The sequence below is a fragment of the Triturus cristatus genome, chromosome 6 (genome assembly GCF_964204655.1).
Source record: "Triturus cristatus chromosome 6, aTriCri1.1, whole genome shotgun sequence".
NCBI lineage: Eukaryota > Metazoa > Chordata > Amphibia > Caudata > Salamandridae > Triturus > Triturus cristatus.
In genome coordinates this window covers 1,656,326,757-1,656,342,575 of record NC_140589.1, presented here as the reverse complement: position 1 = coordinate 1,656,342,575, position 15,819 = coordinate 1,656,326,757, and the positions used below count along the sequence as shown (strand labels likewise).

The 15,819-nt window shown below is 43.0% G+C and overlaps 1 protein-coding gene across 10 annotated transcripts in view; it reads left to right on the top strand.

Moving 5' to 3' along the window:
* Positions 1 to 15,819, top strand: part of EML4 (EMAP like 4) — a 677,127-nt gene that overhangs the window by 512,006 nt on the left and 149,302 nt on the right. For 7 of the 10 annotated variants that reach the window (XM_085612817.1, XM_085612810.1, XM_085612811.1 and 4 more), the window contains one exon: positions 3,720 to 3,752. The exons of the other annotated variants lie outside the window; for them this stretch is intronic. In XM_085612817.1, coding sequence (XP_085468943.1) covers positions 3,720 to 3,752 — 33 coding nt within the window. The remainder of the gene's footprint in view (positions 1 to 3,719; positions 3,753 to 15,819) is intronic. 10 annotated transcript variants of the gene reach the window in all.

Genomic DNA, 15,819 nt, shown 5'->3' with positions numbered 1-15,819 from the left:
AGATGACCATTTCTCCTGCATGGCCTGCATGTTCTTGGTGGTAGCCTCCATGAAAGGTTTGAACGCACGGAGCTCCTCCAGAATTAGATCCATGGGAGCGGATGAAGAGATACTCTCTGGGGATGGTGGATCCTTCTTCAATCGTTTAGAAGAAGCGAGGGAAGAGGACAACTTCTCTTTATTGCGCGATTTAGGAATGGCTCCTCGTATTGGATCTGGTTTTGGTGTGATGGCGTCCGCCATATCTCGAGGAGAAGAATCCGAATCTGAGTCCCCAGGAAGTGGAGAGGGAGTGGACAACTTTAAATTCCTGAGTTTTCCCATGAAGAATCGTGCAAAAAGCGACGATTACCGCCCCGAGGGAAGGCAAACAGAGATTCTGAGGATGCACGATATGTCCGTGAAAGGAGCTTAGAGTCAGACACAGATCAGAAGGACTATAAACGTGAGATGCCGTGACGATTCAGGGAGCCTGCTCTGATGTAACCTCTCTCATTGGTTATTGACCGTGACTCTTCAAAACTCGGAATGATGCAAAGACCAGGTATTAGACGCATATGTCCTCTTATGCAATATCTGACTCCGTTCACTATAACATGACTTGGGTGCAATGAAAGACAAGAAAGTGCACCATACAGCAAGAAAAAGTTCTTTAAATTTATTCACACTCCTTGTTGAAGTTATCTGAAGTCTTAATAATTCATTTTCCCTCCATTTGCAATAATCCACAAAATAAATTTGAAGAAGATTAAAGGTTGGATGCACCAAAAAATAGTTATATTTAAAGAACTAGGAGCAATTGGATATAAAGGACATTTTCCCCCTCAGAGAGAATAAAGTAAAAAAAAAAAACTCCACAGAAACCATTCCATTCCTGGTAATGAAATTATTGTTCTTGGGATGTTTGAGGCAAATGGACACTAGATGGCAGCAAAGAGTTAATAAGCAGAGAAAAAACGGTCACAAAAGTCATTTTCTGAGGGCTTGTTTAAACAAAGTTAGCTTCGTGAAGAAAATAGGTACTTATTATGTGAGGCAAGGAAGAGGCAGCCCATTACAACAGCAGACGGCAGCTCCAGGTAATTTAGAGGGTCGCAATTCAAGGAGAGCTCCGTGAGGGCAGTGCGTGATAAAATTCCTGTCAGCGCGCGAGCTGAAATGGCGGCCGTTAAACGCTACAGAAGCGCTCGAGTGAACAAATAAAAATAACGGCTCTTACATGGTGGTCCCGTTATTGTAAAGTATATCGTTGCAGGCAGCTTCGCTTCCGACAAGCAGGACGCGCTAATAGAAGTTCGAATAAGCGGTCAGCACCGCGTTAGGATCGTCGTTCTCCCCCGTGACCAGGGAGGTCAGGGAGTGTCCGCCATCTTCAACGGGCGCAAGCCACGCCCCCCTTGATGTTTTAACTTTCAGTAATCCGGTCTACCTGTAATGCAAGGAATAGCCATCTTCCTTCTGCCCTCTTCCACACTCTTCCGCACTCTGCCTACTTTCCCACCACCACGCTTATGCTACCTCATCTATCCTTTTCCTCTCTTCATTGGAGACCTTACCACGAATTGTTTTCTAAGCTGCAAGCCAAGCACAATTTCCTTGCCTTGTGAAACTTTTCATTTTCTAAAAGAAGGGATAAGTGAGTTATAAGCTAAAATGCGCTTTCTTGTGTGCGTCTTAGTTAAATATGACTTGCTATTTCCAAATTTGCACCGGGAGAGCTGCAATTTTGTGGTATCACTTGTGCGAAAGTATGTGAGGTTGGGGAAAATAACTTCACCCATAATATTAGACAGTGAGCTATGTCACCAAACTGGTGTGCACCACATGGGTGTGATATCCTTTGTGTTTGGGGCTCTTTTCCCTACTGCTCTCCTGTTATCTGATGTGCTGGAGGTGAGCCACACAGGCAGTGTCAGAGAGAAGTTACATTTTGAATTCTTTGTGTATACACAGAAAAACCTTTGCATCATTTGATTGGTCAACTTTCTGTTTTGTTATGTGGCTGCGTTAATTTTAATTAGGTATGACCAGACAATGTTTATAAACAAAAAAAAATGTCATTTAATGTTTCTATAATCTTCAGGTAAATAGTAAAATGGCCAACGTCTCTAATGTACTTAACACACCTCTATAAGAGTACCTTCACTGAGGCATTTACCTGTAAAATTGACGTAGTGAATGATTGCATTACCTAAAAATCAGTTCAAGCATTCTACCTTGGAATATGTGTTCCTTTCCGGCCAGGACTATGGTCAACAGCTGTGTTTGTGTTCTATGGCGAGGCATACCTCATTGTATTATCTGTTCTTCCATATCATCTGACCTGTTCTTCACAGTTGTGACTAGCTTTGCCTTATCCTTCTGCATGTTGTTTGTTCCAGAAATTTAAGCTGTTGCTTTATTCTCTGCTGTCTGAAATGTTGATACCATATTATGGGCAGTGGAAAAGATGATCTAAATAGAAGATCTCAGAACACTTGGCAAATGATGTTCTCTGAAATTCTAAGTAGTTGTTGATGGAAAACGGTAGTTGTTGGTTCGCTACAATTCATTATACATGAAACTTACAAAGATAAATAGGTGGAAGATGGCTAAATCACAGAATCTGTCATTGGATTACCAGTGCTATGGTGTGCTTGTTTATAGTGAACTAGTCCTCAATTTCTTGGGCTCATGGTGGTGCTGGTGGTTGTCTTGGTATGCAGATGGATGTTTGCTGGTTGTGACATAGCCAGTAGCAAAGGAAGTCGCAATAGAATGGGGATTTAGGTGTTCCTATCTCTTCCAAACCTGTGATCTGCCTGACTTTTGCTATAGGTTAGATGTGTGTTTCACCTGTCCATGCGTGTGTGGACTGTCAGCTACTAGTGGGTTTTACTGAAGGCTTGCACTCAGGTGGTGGGTCGAGTCCTGAGACCAATCTTCTCTAATCCCTCTCTGCGTCTCATGCCCTTACTGTTTTGATTTTTCTTTGCGTGGTTCTAGTTCTCTGAGCTGACTGAGGACGGATGTTTAAAAGAGGAGCAGGGTTTTGAGAACTTTCACCTGCACGTGTGAATGTGTTCAGTCAGTCTTAAGTTGTGTTTACAATTTGCACGTCATTGTCTTCCTTTCTATAATGTTTGCACTGTTGGTGCAGCTTTTGTGTTGGCTGCAGGGGTGTGTGTTAAGGGAGTGGGGAGAGGGTGGTGTGACCTGCCCTCTGTGTACTTGCTGCTGTCTGCCAGGTGAGTTTCTGCTACATACCTGTGCAAATGTACGCTAGGGTTTTATATTTCAGTTGTGTTTAATTATCTTCCTCCTCTGGGTTTGTTTTTCTATTGGTGGGCATGGTAAGAGTGGACATGTGAGGAGATGATAAGAGGTGGAAGAGAGTAGGAATGAGAGAGATTAGCAGAGGAAGAAGGGAAAAGGTAGTTGGAAGGTAGAAGGGGAAGGGGTAGAAAGAAGAAGGTGGGATTAGACTAGGGAAGTGAAGAGGTCGTAATCTTCAGTGTGAACCTTTTGCTGGAAGAAAGTTAGACACAGAAGGTTGTTTATATTGATGGCTAATCTGCTGCTAATCCAGATACCTCCATATATATTACTGCTGACTCACAGAAGCTGTCTATTACGTTTTCACTTTGGTTGATATCTCGAAAAGCTTTCAAGTTAAGCACTGGTTTAGTAGAGGAAAGAAACATAATATTTTAAAATTGTTACTTCTGTCTTGTAACCAGCAAAAATGTCAACTCGTGAAAAAAACAGCCTAGGTAAGATTACTCTTAATCTATGCTGCAAATACTTCTTCTTGCGGGTTGCTATCTGATTTTAACCTTTCCTGGATCTTTCAGTTGTCGTGTTAGTTTCCCTGTGAATGTTTTCATAACTGTGCTCACGGCACAATTAGCTAAGCAGAAAAACGTAATATGAGAAACAGTATTTTTAATTGGCACCCTACATTATGCTTTAATAAAAACATACCTCCACTAGACAATTGAGGCTTCCTGTAATGGCTGTAAAAGGCCATCATGTACTTTTCTGTATTTTTTATTTTGATTAAAGAACATTTGCTTTGTTCTTTTTCCCTTCGAACGACATAACAACTAAGAGATCCAGCTATCCTTTGCCTTCCTTTTAAATCAAGAACAGAAATATGCTGACAAGTAATGAACTGTAGGTCGGAGTTTTTCTTTGTCAGGATATTTCTTGTTCAAAATGCCTTTACCCAGTTGCTGAATCTTGCACTATTGATTTGTTCTGCAGCAGTCGTATATGTGTATTTCTGAAAATTGCAGAGTTCAGACTTAAGCTATCGATAATCAATATCTCAACCTCAGCTTTCCGGCTTGGACGTCCTTCAGATTACTCAAGCATGCTGCTCTCAAGCATTGTCGCATGTCACTCACATGCATGCTTTATTTACTGATAAACTTGATTTGTTTTGTCATCCATGTCTTTTTTTGTATTCACATTAATGTAAACTCATTGTTTTTCCATGCTTCCAACATGTTCCTCTTAATGATGTTCAACCGTTTGTTCCTACATTTTATTGAAATCAAAAAGTAAAACCTTTTTAGGTCTCGCCTGACCCAGCGCATGCGCTGGTGTGGTGAGACTTATTGAGAGGGCTCCAAAAAGTGCTACCAGGCCAGCCTAGAGCTACAGTGCATGTGCGCGGGCGCGCGCTTTACTGCGATTACTTTCACTTTCGCAGCCGCACGGCTGCTTTGATGTTTGATCGTGATCGCGATCACTTTAACTTTCGCGGCCGCTTGGCATAGCCAATAGGTCTCGCTTTTGGGACCTTATAAGTATTTATTTATGCAACTGTTGCATGGCTAAACACTTATAAGGTCCCAAAGGCGAGACCTATTGGCTATGCCAATGCTTGTTTTCCATTTCAAATAGTTTTGACAACAAAGGTTACCATCTTTATGGTTAATATTCTATCGTTTGATAAAAGTAGTTCTCGGTGACAGGCCTCTCAGTAGATTTCCAGCAGACTGGTCTCTCTGAAAGACAAGTAGCTCTCCTTTTTCATTTTTCTGAGGCCGCCCTCGAAATATCTTCCAGGACAGCTGCTCGCAATAGTTACAAAGATTTGTCAGGGTGGAGGGCTTTAACTGTTTTACTCTACCCAAATGTGAGGTAAAATAATATGCCAGGTAGTGCCCCTTTGAGAGTGCAGAAACACTGCAGACCTGTAAACCCTGAGCACCAGATGTTTCATGGTTCTGAGCCCTTCAGGGTGTTGTGGTTCGAGCCCTTCAGGATAGGTTGTGGTTCTGACCCCTGCAGTGTGTGTTATGGTGGTGAGCCATTCAAGGTAGGTTAGGACTCTGAGCCCTTCAGTGTGAATTATGGTTCTGAGCCCTTCTGATCCCTGATCTGATCTGTGCCGAGAGGAAATCCAGCCACTCAATGCATCTAAGTCTGTAATTGACATAGTTCAATATTGCCATGTGTGTGTAACCATAGGAAATCGTCTTTACTTAGGCCATACTTGTCTTGCTCATCACATCACTTGCATTTTGTCGGGTACATGGCTGCTTCTGAAAGTTTGGCAGAGGTTGAAAAACTGTCTTAGTGGGCCAGTGTCAAGTGCTTTTAATGCTTTTAATCTAATCCAAAAGGTGAACAGCCTTGGATTTATCACATGTCCGCATTAACAATGGCACGCTTGCAGGACCACGAGCTTGTTGTTCGCATGACAAACCACCTATGAAAGGCAGGTACAGGTAGGTTAGGGCCAATCACATGATAGAATTGCTTCTGCAAGGCTAGGAAGGCTTGTGCAGATTGTCACAAGTAACCGAAAGATCAGCAGAACTGGGCGCAGTGGTATGTCAGCATAACCTCTGGAAGACTGGTGGACTTGTTTAACGAATCGCTAAACTAAAAGAGATAATTTTATTCTTACTTTAAAAAATACAAGGTGAAATGGAGACCAAATGTGAATAGTAATTTGTATTAAGTTTCTCGGCCTGTAGATCTAGTGGCCATTAGTTTATTTTTCAGACCTAGTGAGGTTACTAAAGGGAATGCAATGACATTGAGTGATGAAAATCATTATTGAAGAGCAGCCTGCTTTCAGTCCTGATGCAGACAAAGAATAGGCCCCCATCCCTTCCTTTGGCGGTAAGCCAGCGGTGCATTGTTGTCCTTAAACCTCTGGAGCCACTGCACCTGCTGCACTGATGATGGTTACCCCTCTAGAGGAGTCAGTAATACTTCAACACTGTATACGAACCCGTTAAGCAATAAGTAGAAAGAGGCTGAAGAAAGGGCAGTGGGGAAGCCTTTGCTCAAATGAATTTTTGTTGTTTATGGGACTGTGGAGGAGGAGAACGAGGGAGCTGTTGGGTTCGGGAGTCAAAGGCTCGGCCAGCCTCCATTGCTGCAAATTGTTCACTCTTGCTGAAGTTTATTAGAAGCGACAGGACAGAGGGCTTTTAGAGCGAAGGCTGGGCGCAGTTAATTGATCTTAGTGCTTTCTGAAGTCCCAGACCTCACAGTATCCTTCACACAAATATTTCACATGAACTTTACAAAAATAACAAGCTTCTCATAAGTTCAGGAGCTTGGGGCCTGCCCAAATATGTTCACACAGTCGTACTTTAAGGAATATATTGAAGCTTTATTTTAGTGCGCCTTATTGTGTTTTCTGCAAGCCCTTGTGAAGAATGCAGAAAGACGATATCTTTTCTTTTTCTTGATTTACTATTTAACGTACATGTCTCAAGCGTGGGCCCAGAACCATGACAGATTTTCAGGGTAACCACCGATTCTGTAGAGAAGCTCCAGTTGAGAGTTGTGCGTAACTTTATCTTTTGTTGCATGGATCCACACCTCCCCAACCCTTGTTGCATAACCCCTTTTAAATACCTGTTGTTCATTTGCATGTGTAAAACATTGATGATTTTAAACATGTCTGTCCCTCATTTAGTAAGATGTCACTCTAAACCTGGTTTTGCTCACAGCTTACTGGTTCATCATAATTTTCAATGTCATTAACTGTCTGCCATAGGTTCACAAATACACAAGAGGTGATGGGAGGAATGCTTACAATTTGTCTAACCATTGGCAGTCGCTCGGGGTAGCCAGAGGGCTAGTGTCCTCTTGACATTCCATCCATCTCTTACCTTATATGCACTCCTAAAATACATTGCGGTGCTCTCGATACCATGGAAAATGGTATTCAGTGTTCAATACTCCATCCAAACTCTTTCACTGTATTTTTTATAGAAAGATGTTTTCTTGTCTTAGCGGAGGTGAAATCACATGGTTGAGAAGGTTTTCTCATTTTAACTGGAACTGACTCTGCAACTTGATGTCTTAGTTTTTAATTTTTGGTGCATTAAACTACTGTAGAGCTCTCTTCTAGTATAGTCTGCCCATAGCAGCCTCTGAAACTGGGACAAAGTAAAATATGGGGAAAGGCGGTACAGCTCCGATGCAGTTCCCACCATTATTTTGAAAGCGGAATGTGGCGATACCCTAGTTAAAAAGGTGGGGGGTCTAAAGTACGCCATGAAATATTCTGCATCATTGAAGAACAGTGCTGTTGATATCTGCCCATAGAAATTTCCTCCATGTTCAAGCCGATCGTTGAGCAAAAAATTGAATCCCCAGAAACAAAGGTGAACGCATTATCAAGACCACATTTAAACTCTTATCTAACAATGCAACATTAACAGTAAGAAACCTCCCTGGAAAAACTTGCATCATATCCATTGACCATTTGTTTTTGAGTGAGGCAGTCCTATAAGTTTATATTTGAAAGACCTAAAAGCTGACAAGGATGAGTGGAAATTAAGAAAATACTTTCTAAAACCGATGGGCAGCAGGAATCGCAATGAAATGAAGTGTCTTCTATTAGATGATCACAATCCCACAGTAGCACAGACTTTCATTCATCGGCAAAATGCTGAAAATCCCAAATATGAATGAGGGGGAAAGCAAGACCCAGTGAGCAGTGTCAGCAGTTGATATAAAAAAGCGGACATCACAGTTAAGTGGTATGTGGATAGTTGAATACTAGAAAACTAATCACAGCTAGGAAGCCATATAGAAAGCATCCTATGTTAGACCTAGGTTTGAAAAATATGATGGTATCAGACCACTTTAATATGAATATAATGTTATACCATGCCTAATTTCCTCCCACAACCCCCAAAGAACATTTGGAAGAGCAAGTTGCACTCTGTTCATTATGGACAGAAGACTTTTGTAATCTTGTGAAGATGAGTCAGTATTGTGGGAGGTTTGCCAGGAGACTATTACAATAATGTAGTTTAATCCTAAGCAGTATGTTGATGTGTGACTTTGCTGTTTGGAAGGTGTGGTGTTAGTGTATTGCCCTGCTGCTGAGTATTTGTAATATGGTCTCTGTAGTAGCAGAGGTGCTAAATGAATACAGATGTGTGCTGGAATTAAATTTAACACCATGGGTATGTTTCAGAGTGTCTGTGGTGAAAAGGTAATAGGAGGCAAATGTCATGGGAAGTATTAAGGCAGTGTAATGGAGAAGGTCCTTAGAGGAATTAAGCCTTACAGAGAACCATTGTTTGTCTAATAGCTGGGCAACAGAGATTTTAACTTGGGATAGAGATATGAAAGTAGGGAATGCGATGATCGGTGTATCGTTTGTATATACGTGGCACATGGACCCAGATGAGGTGATGTCACTGAAGTGATGAAGGATAAAATAAGTGGTCCCATTACTTAAATTTGGGCACACTTCAGGCATGGGAACTCCGTCATGGCCAGTCCCAAGCCCAGCTCCAAAAGGAGGGTTTTGCATGGGGCCAAATATCCTAGCTGCAGAAAGGTCAACCAAAAGAAATCCCAGCCTTGGGGAGAGAGGAATCTCCTTCATGGAGAGCTATGACACCTTGTGGTGAAAGCCGGACATCACTGGAAGCCACAAAGCTGATCTACATGCTTTTGACAAAGACCATCAGGACATGGTGCAGGAGAACCATATACGAGACAGGCAAGACAACCCAAGTGTCGGCGGAATGAAAAAATACAACCTTGCCCTGCTTGGCATCAGCTAGACTAGATGGACACACTCCGGACAGAAAAGACTGACTCCAGGAGGAATGCTGCTGTATTCTGGACACAAGGAGGACTCATAGTTGCACTCATGTTAAAGCCAGCAGACAACAGAGTTCTGATTGAATGGGAAGCCCACGGTCCCATATCATCACAGCAACCTTCCGTAACAAAGAAAAAGAGGATAAATATGAATATTGTCTAGTGCTATGCACTTACAAGTGACAGCAAAGAAGAGGGGAAAAAAACTATTTTACAACAGTCTCAAGTCCATCCTTGAGAAATGCCTTGGGAGAGATAGCACCATACTGATGAGGTACCTCAATGCTAAGATTGGATTCAACAACACTGGGTATGAAGAAGTCAAGGGCAACCATGGCCTTGGCGACATAAACTAGAATGGTGAAAGGCTGGCAGATCTCTGTGCCCTGAACAGTCTCTAGTGATAGGAGGTAGTGTATTTTCACACTTAAGAACACACTAGGCAATGTGGGTGTCTCCAGACCATTCAACACGAGAATCAGATGGACCATGTATGCATTGCCAAGAAGTTACGGTGGTCTCTGCAAGATGTAAGAGTGATGTGTGGAGCAGACGTGGTGTCAGCCCTTCACCTTTTTGTCTCCAGGCTAAAGCTGAAGAAAGCATGGATGGAACCGACAAACCAACGTTAGCGATATAACACCTCCCCTTCCTCAAAGATGTACAGAAACTGAATGAATACTCAGTCACCCTCAGTAAAAAGTTTCAAGTTCTACAAGAACTAGAGGACAACAGACCCAGTAGAAGAACAGTGGGAGAAGATCAAAGAAACCATGACATCAACCTGCCAGGAGCTATTGGGTCCCAATAAACACCAGTATAAAGAATGGATCTCTACTGAGACTCTTTGCAAACTCCAAGTGAGAAACGAGAAAAAGCTGTAGTCATCACCAGCCGCACCAGAGCAGAAAAAGAAAAGGCAAATACACCAAAACCGACAAGGTAGCAAAGAGAAGCTTGAGAACAGACACACGAAGATTCATCGATGGTCTTGCCACAGAAGCCCAGGAAGAAGCAAGTCATGGAAACTTGTAAGACCTCTACAACATAACAACGCAACATTACAAGGAAACTCTCCAGCAGATACAGCAATCCAGAAAGTCATGTCAAAGACAGCGTTAGAAAGACAATCATGGGTAACGAAGGCCAACATGAAAGATGGGTAGAGCACTTTGGAAAAACTGTTGAACCAGCCCATGCCGCAGTCTCCACCAGACATACAGCCAGCTGACAAGGACTTGCCAATTAACTGCAGCAGACCAACCAAGGAAGAAATAAGACAAGCCATCAAGCATCTGAGAAATGGGAAGGCAGGAGGACCTAACAATATTTCTGCAGAGGCACTGAAGGCAGACATTCAAACATCAGTAGACCTCTTACACCCCATGTTTGGAAGGATTTGGGAAGAGGAAAAGGTGCTTTCACCTCGGAAGGAGGGATAGCTCAGTAAGATCAGCGAAAAAGGTCACCGGAGTAACTGCGCAAACTATAAAGGGCTAACGTTTCTATCAACCCCCGGCAAAGTGTTCAACAGAGTCACCCTGAACAGAATGAAGGAACAAGTTGCTGTTCATTTGCAAGATCAGCAAGCTAGCTTCCGCAAAGATCCATCCTGCACAGACCAGATTGCAACACTGCACATCATCATTGAGCAGTCCATGGAATGGAATTCCAGCCTCTGTCAATTTCATAGACTATGAGAAGGCGTTCAACAGCATGAACAGAGAGGCCCTTTGTAAACTCCTGTGCCACTAAGGTGTGCCAGATAAACTCCTAAGAATCATCAGGAACTCTTAAGAGGGAATAACCTGAAAGATAGTCCATGGAGAACACACAGAAGCCTTCCAGGTGAGGACCGGAGTCTGCCAGGGTTGTTTGCTCTCACCTTTTCTCTCCCTGCTGGCCATAAACTGGATAATGAAGACATCCACAGCAAGGAGAAGAAATGGGATTCAGTGGACACCTTGGACGCTGCTGACGATCTGGACTTTGAAGACTACCTGGCCCTACTACCCCATACCCATCGGCAGATGTTAAAAGAAGACCGACAAGGTCACAACCACATGAGCACAACTTGGCTTCAACATTCACAAGGGAAAAAAAACAAGATCATGTAGCCTAACATGGCCAGCCCAACTGCAGTCACTCTTGCAGGCGATGCACTGGGAGAGATTGAGGTCTTCGCCTAACTGGGCAGTGTCATAGACAAAGCAGGTGGGCACAGACGTCAACGTACCGGCAAGAATCAGTAAAGCAAGGGCTGCCTTCATTCAGTTAAAGAAGATCTGGAGTTCCAAAGACCTTACAGGGCAAAACAAGATTAGGTTTTTTAACACCAACGTAAAATCAGTTATTTTGTATGGAGCAGAAACTTGGTGGACAACAGTGACCACCCCCAACAAAGTCCAGACCTTCATCAACACCTGCTTGAGGAGAATCCTCCAAATCCACTGGCCAAACACCGTCAGCAACGACGACTGAGGCAGCAGACATATCATGAAAGGACGCTGGGGCTGGGCAGGTCACACCCTCTGCAAGCCTGCATCAAACACCACCAGGCAAGGCCTGATCTGGAACCCTCAATGAAAAAGGAACAGAGGAGGGCCAAGAAACATCTGGTGACGAGGCCTTGAGGCCGACAGCAGTGAGATGGGTTACACCTGGAGGCCGATTGAAAGAAAAACCCACGACAGGTGGCTGGAGAGTCCTGGTTGATTGCTTATACCCCAGGCGGGGTAGTAGGCAGAAGTAAGTAAGTATTGGATGAATGGGGGTCAGTGTGATGAAGAAAAGGAAGTAGTGGTTGCAAAGGAAGGATGTTAACCTGTTCTGGGCCAATCCCAGGGAGGCATGGATCACATTTAGTATTCATGGTAACCTTGAAATACTCTGAAGAGAGACTCAGAAGGCTAAAAATGGAAACGTTGTATATTTGCACAAGACTAGTATCCCTGTCAAGAAGGTGCATTAAGTAGGTTGGATAATGAGAGGCAATGGGTAAACCAGTTGAAGCCTGCCATTCAGGGGTTTTGGTAAAGCAGGGAGGTTGTTCTACTTGATGGCAGAATGGAAGCCTGGTTGTGGGATTTTAGAGCAAAGGTAGGATAATTGCAAATTTAGTAAAGGTACTAGCATTAGGAGAGAATGTGTAAAGAGGTAGGAAAGAGACATGTAATCCCAAGAAGCTGGGGATAGAGGTTTTGAAAAATATGACAGAAGTTGGACAAAGCTCATGATGTGTTAGTAGATATTAGTAGAGAAACCTGTTCTATAGGAGCTAATGAGGCAAAAGAGTTAATTTGTGTGGATTGTGTAATGGGAGGAAGGAGGGATTATAATATGGAACATATCTGTAATAGTGGCGATTCTGGATGAAGGTAGGATGTAAAGTTGCTGGCGTTGCAGTATTTTATGTAGGGATAATGAAGGAGCAATAGTGTCTGATAGTTACTGAGTGTGAGGCTTGAGCATAAATAAGAGGCCCAGATATTGCTTCTATTTTGCGGAGTCAAAAGTTGAAGGCTTCTTTCTATGTGTCTGGGGGCCTTCTCTGAAATGTGCCTACAGGTTATGGAGCAACTAGCTGCACCTAAACAAAGCAACCTACAGAGGTAAGCCAAATTGTGTAAGATGTCCATCGGAATCTATTACACACTCTTAAAGCTTCCCCAAGGGATCCATTAGACAAAAGAATTGTAAGGCGCTATACAAAGCAGCAATTAGGTGTAGGAAAGAAGAAAAAAGAGGGGAGGCAAGGCTGCAGCTCATTAGTTCCCCTCCCAGGATTAAAACCACCCAATTCTAGAAGATAGTTAACACCCCTTTTTTCTCAATCCCACGCTAGCATCGATACTGAGGTATTTATCCCTGAACACGAATAGGTTGAATATTTTACCAAGGTGAGCAAGCGCCAACAGAATGCTGCACCAATAAAGACTTGGGGAGTCTAGCAAGCTCAGAAGATTTCGCAGTCTCCCTGGGCGATATCATCTCTGCGGTAAATAGATGCCCAAGCTAAAAAAGGACCAGGTTCAAATTAAGTTCCAGCCGATCTTTCTAAGGGCAGTTTGGGTTTATGGCCCCAGTTTTTGTTACTTTGTTAATGATTTTAGGAATGCAATTCGGGATACTCCCGCCAAATCTTGGTCATGGGCAAAAATTGTCCCTATCTTCAAAAAGGGGGACAAAAGTGATCCTCATTGTTATCGCCCTATATCATTAATTGACTCGACAGCGAAGATATTGGGCAGAGTCCTGTTGGATCATTTGGTAACGTTGGAAAATGATAATCAGATTTTGTTACCAGCTCAGTATGGTTTCAAACACGGCCAGGGACAAAGGACCAGTGTCCGAATCTTCATTTGGTACTTAGTAAATACTTGGCCACCAAGGAGGGTTATCTCTACTTGGCGTTCATGAATCTAAGTGCAGCATTTGACAGTGTCTTAAGGGGAAAAATTATGATCCATGCTATTAAGCAAAAGGGCTAATCCTAAAATTGTTTACCTGCTTTCCCACTTGCATGATGATGATGATGTGGAAGGCAGGATTAGGTTCGGGCCACATGGGGAGTGTACCTCTTACATAAAGATTAGAAAGGGAGTTATGCTAGGCTACGTGTTGGCCCCTTACCTTTTTAGCTTTTATATCAATGGGCTAGAGAAACACCTGACAAAGTGGAAGCAGCCCACCCCCTCGACCCACCAGGATTGTGACACGACAGCTACCTGTCCTTATGGACGCTGATGATTGTGTGCTTATCGCCTGCACAGTGAGGGCACTCCAGAAACTACTGGATTGCTTTGTGGGTTTTTTGTCTGCCCTAGGAGTTTCATCAAATACAACCAAATCTTACGCTATGGTCTGTGGGCATCCACGAAATAGACTAACTCCATTTCGTATGGGTGATAGAGAGCTTAAATGTGTTCCCACTTTTTCATACTTTGTGGGGGGGGGTCCATTTGAGAGCCGGTGTACATGGGTGCGCTTTAAAAGTGTACGGTTAACAGAGTTTAAGCATCCTTTTGCGTCCCTTTTTAGGTCTCGCCTGACCCAACGCATGCGCTGGTCTGGCGAGACTTATTGAGAGGGCTCCAAAAAGTGCTATCAGGCCAGCCTAGAGCTACAGTGCATGTGCGCGGGCGCGCGCGCCACGCTTGGCCACGATTACTTGCACTTTCACGGCCGCTGTGATATTTGATCGCGATCACTTTCACTTTCACGGCCGCTTGGCATAGCCAATAGGTCTCGCTTTTGGGACCTTATACGTATTTAGTTTTGCAACTGTTGCATGGCTAAACACTTATAAGGTCCCAAAGGCGAGACCTATTGGCTATGCCAATGCTTGTTAAATGTGGCTCTCAACCAGGGTCTATGCCTTTGTATGTAGCACTCACCATCTGCAAGGCTAGTCCCATAGCAGTAGCCACTTATGGTGCTGGTGTATGGGGGAAGACAGACTATTAATGTTAAAGATCAGAGAAAACAATTTTCGCGTTTGCTTTTGCCCCTCCCTAGCAGCATTCCCTCGTCAAAAGTGCACTATGAATTAGAATTGCAGTATTTGGGGGACAAAGTAAGGATGGAACCTCTGTTACTTTGGCTTTCAGTTTGGTCCAGATCTGAGCATTAACACAGTCCATGATCAGTGATTGTTCAAATTTATCAGGGGCCTACAAGATCAAGTCACTCAACAATGTGAAGCACAAGTTACAATCAATAGGTAGGGTGGAGTTGTTTACTGATCAGATGTCCATCGACCCCCTGACCGGATTACTGGTAAAAAGGGAGCTACTGCTTCTGATAGCCGAAAGGAGGTGGGAGGCTGAGCAGAAGAAGGGTTTGGTGAAGATGTATTTTTTGGTGTCTTACCATTTCAGTGTTTTTACTGAGAAAGATGCGACTCCATGCCAATGCAATTCAGTTACGCCCCAATCTCTAATGCGCATGTTTGTTCTATGAGGTTTACAAAGAACAGAGAATTCGGATCCTAGAGCACCTTATGACGATTTTAAACATTAGAAAGGCTAATGGGCTTTACGGTATCTACAATTGCTCCAGACTGAGCAAGTTTGTATAACTGTACATAGATGTATTGAATGTGTTATGAAACACAGGAAATTAGTTAGGAAATAAGGATGAATTATTTGCACTCGCTTGTTTTAATACTGTTTAAGTGTAATATTTTATGAAGTATTTTATTTTGTATGTACTTGAGCACGTTCTTAGGAGATGAACTAAAGTGTACATATTTTATGACTACTAGTGTTTATGATCGACATTTTAATTGATTTATTTGTATGCCCATATGGTTTGTTTCTAAAACCGAATAAAGCTTTTATAAAATGTGTCCAGGTTCTCTTGTGCTCAGCGCTTCCTCCGTCTGTGGAGGGTAGGTGTTCATATGTGTTCTTAAAGCCAAGATGGTAAACGTGATTCAGGACTGAGGTCCGGGGCAGAAGGTTTCAAGTTGCACACAGGAATGTTGTAATTAATATACCATAGTGCACAGTTGAAATATTCAAAGGAGGATCAGTTTGTTATGAAATGGTCTAGGAATTGTGGTATTGCGCGAAGCCGAGAATGTTCCTGAGTGATGAGGGTCTTGACAGTAGGTGTGGGAGAAGAAATGTTTGGCATGTTGTAATACATTTGGATTAAAGAGTGGCTGCGGGGAGTAGATGTTTTAGGTGAATGGATGAGTGTTGTTGACACTGTGATAAGTTCCATGGGGTTGCT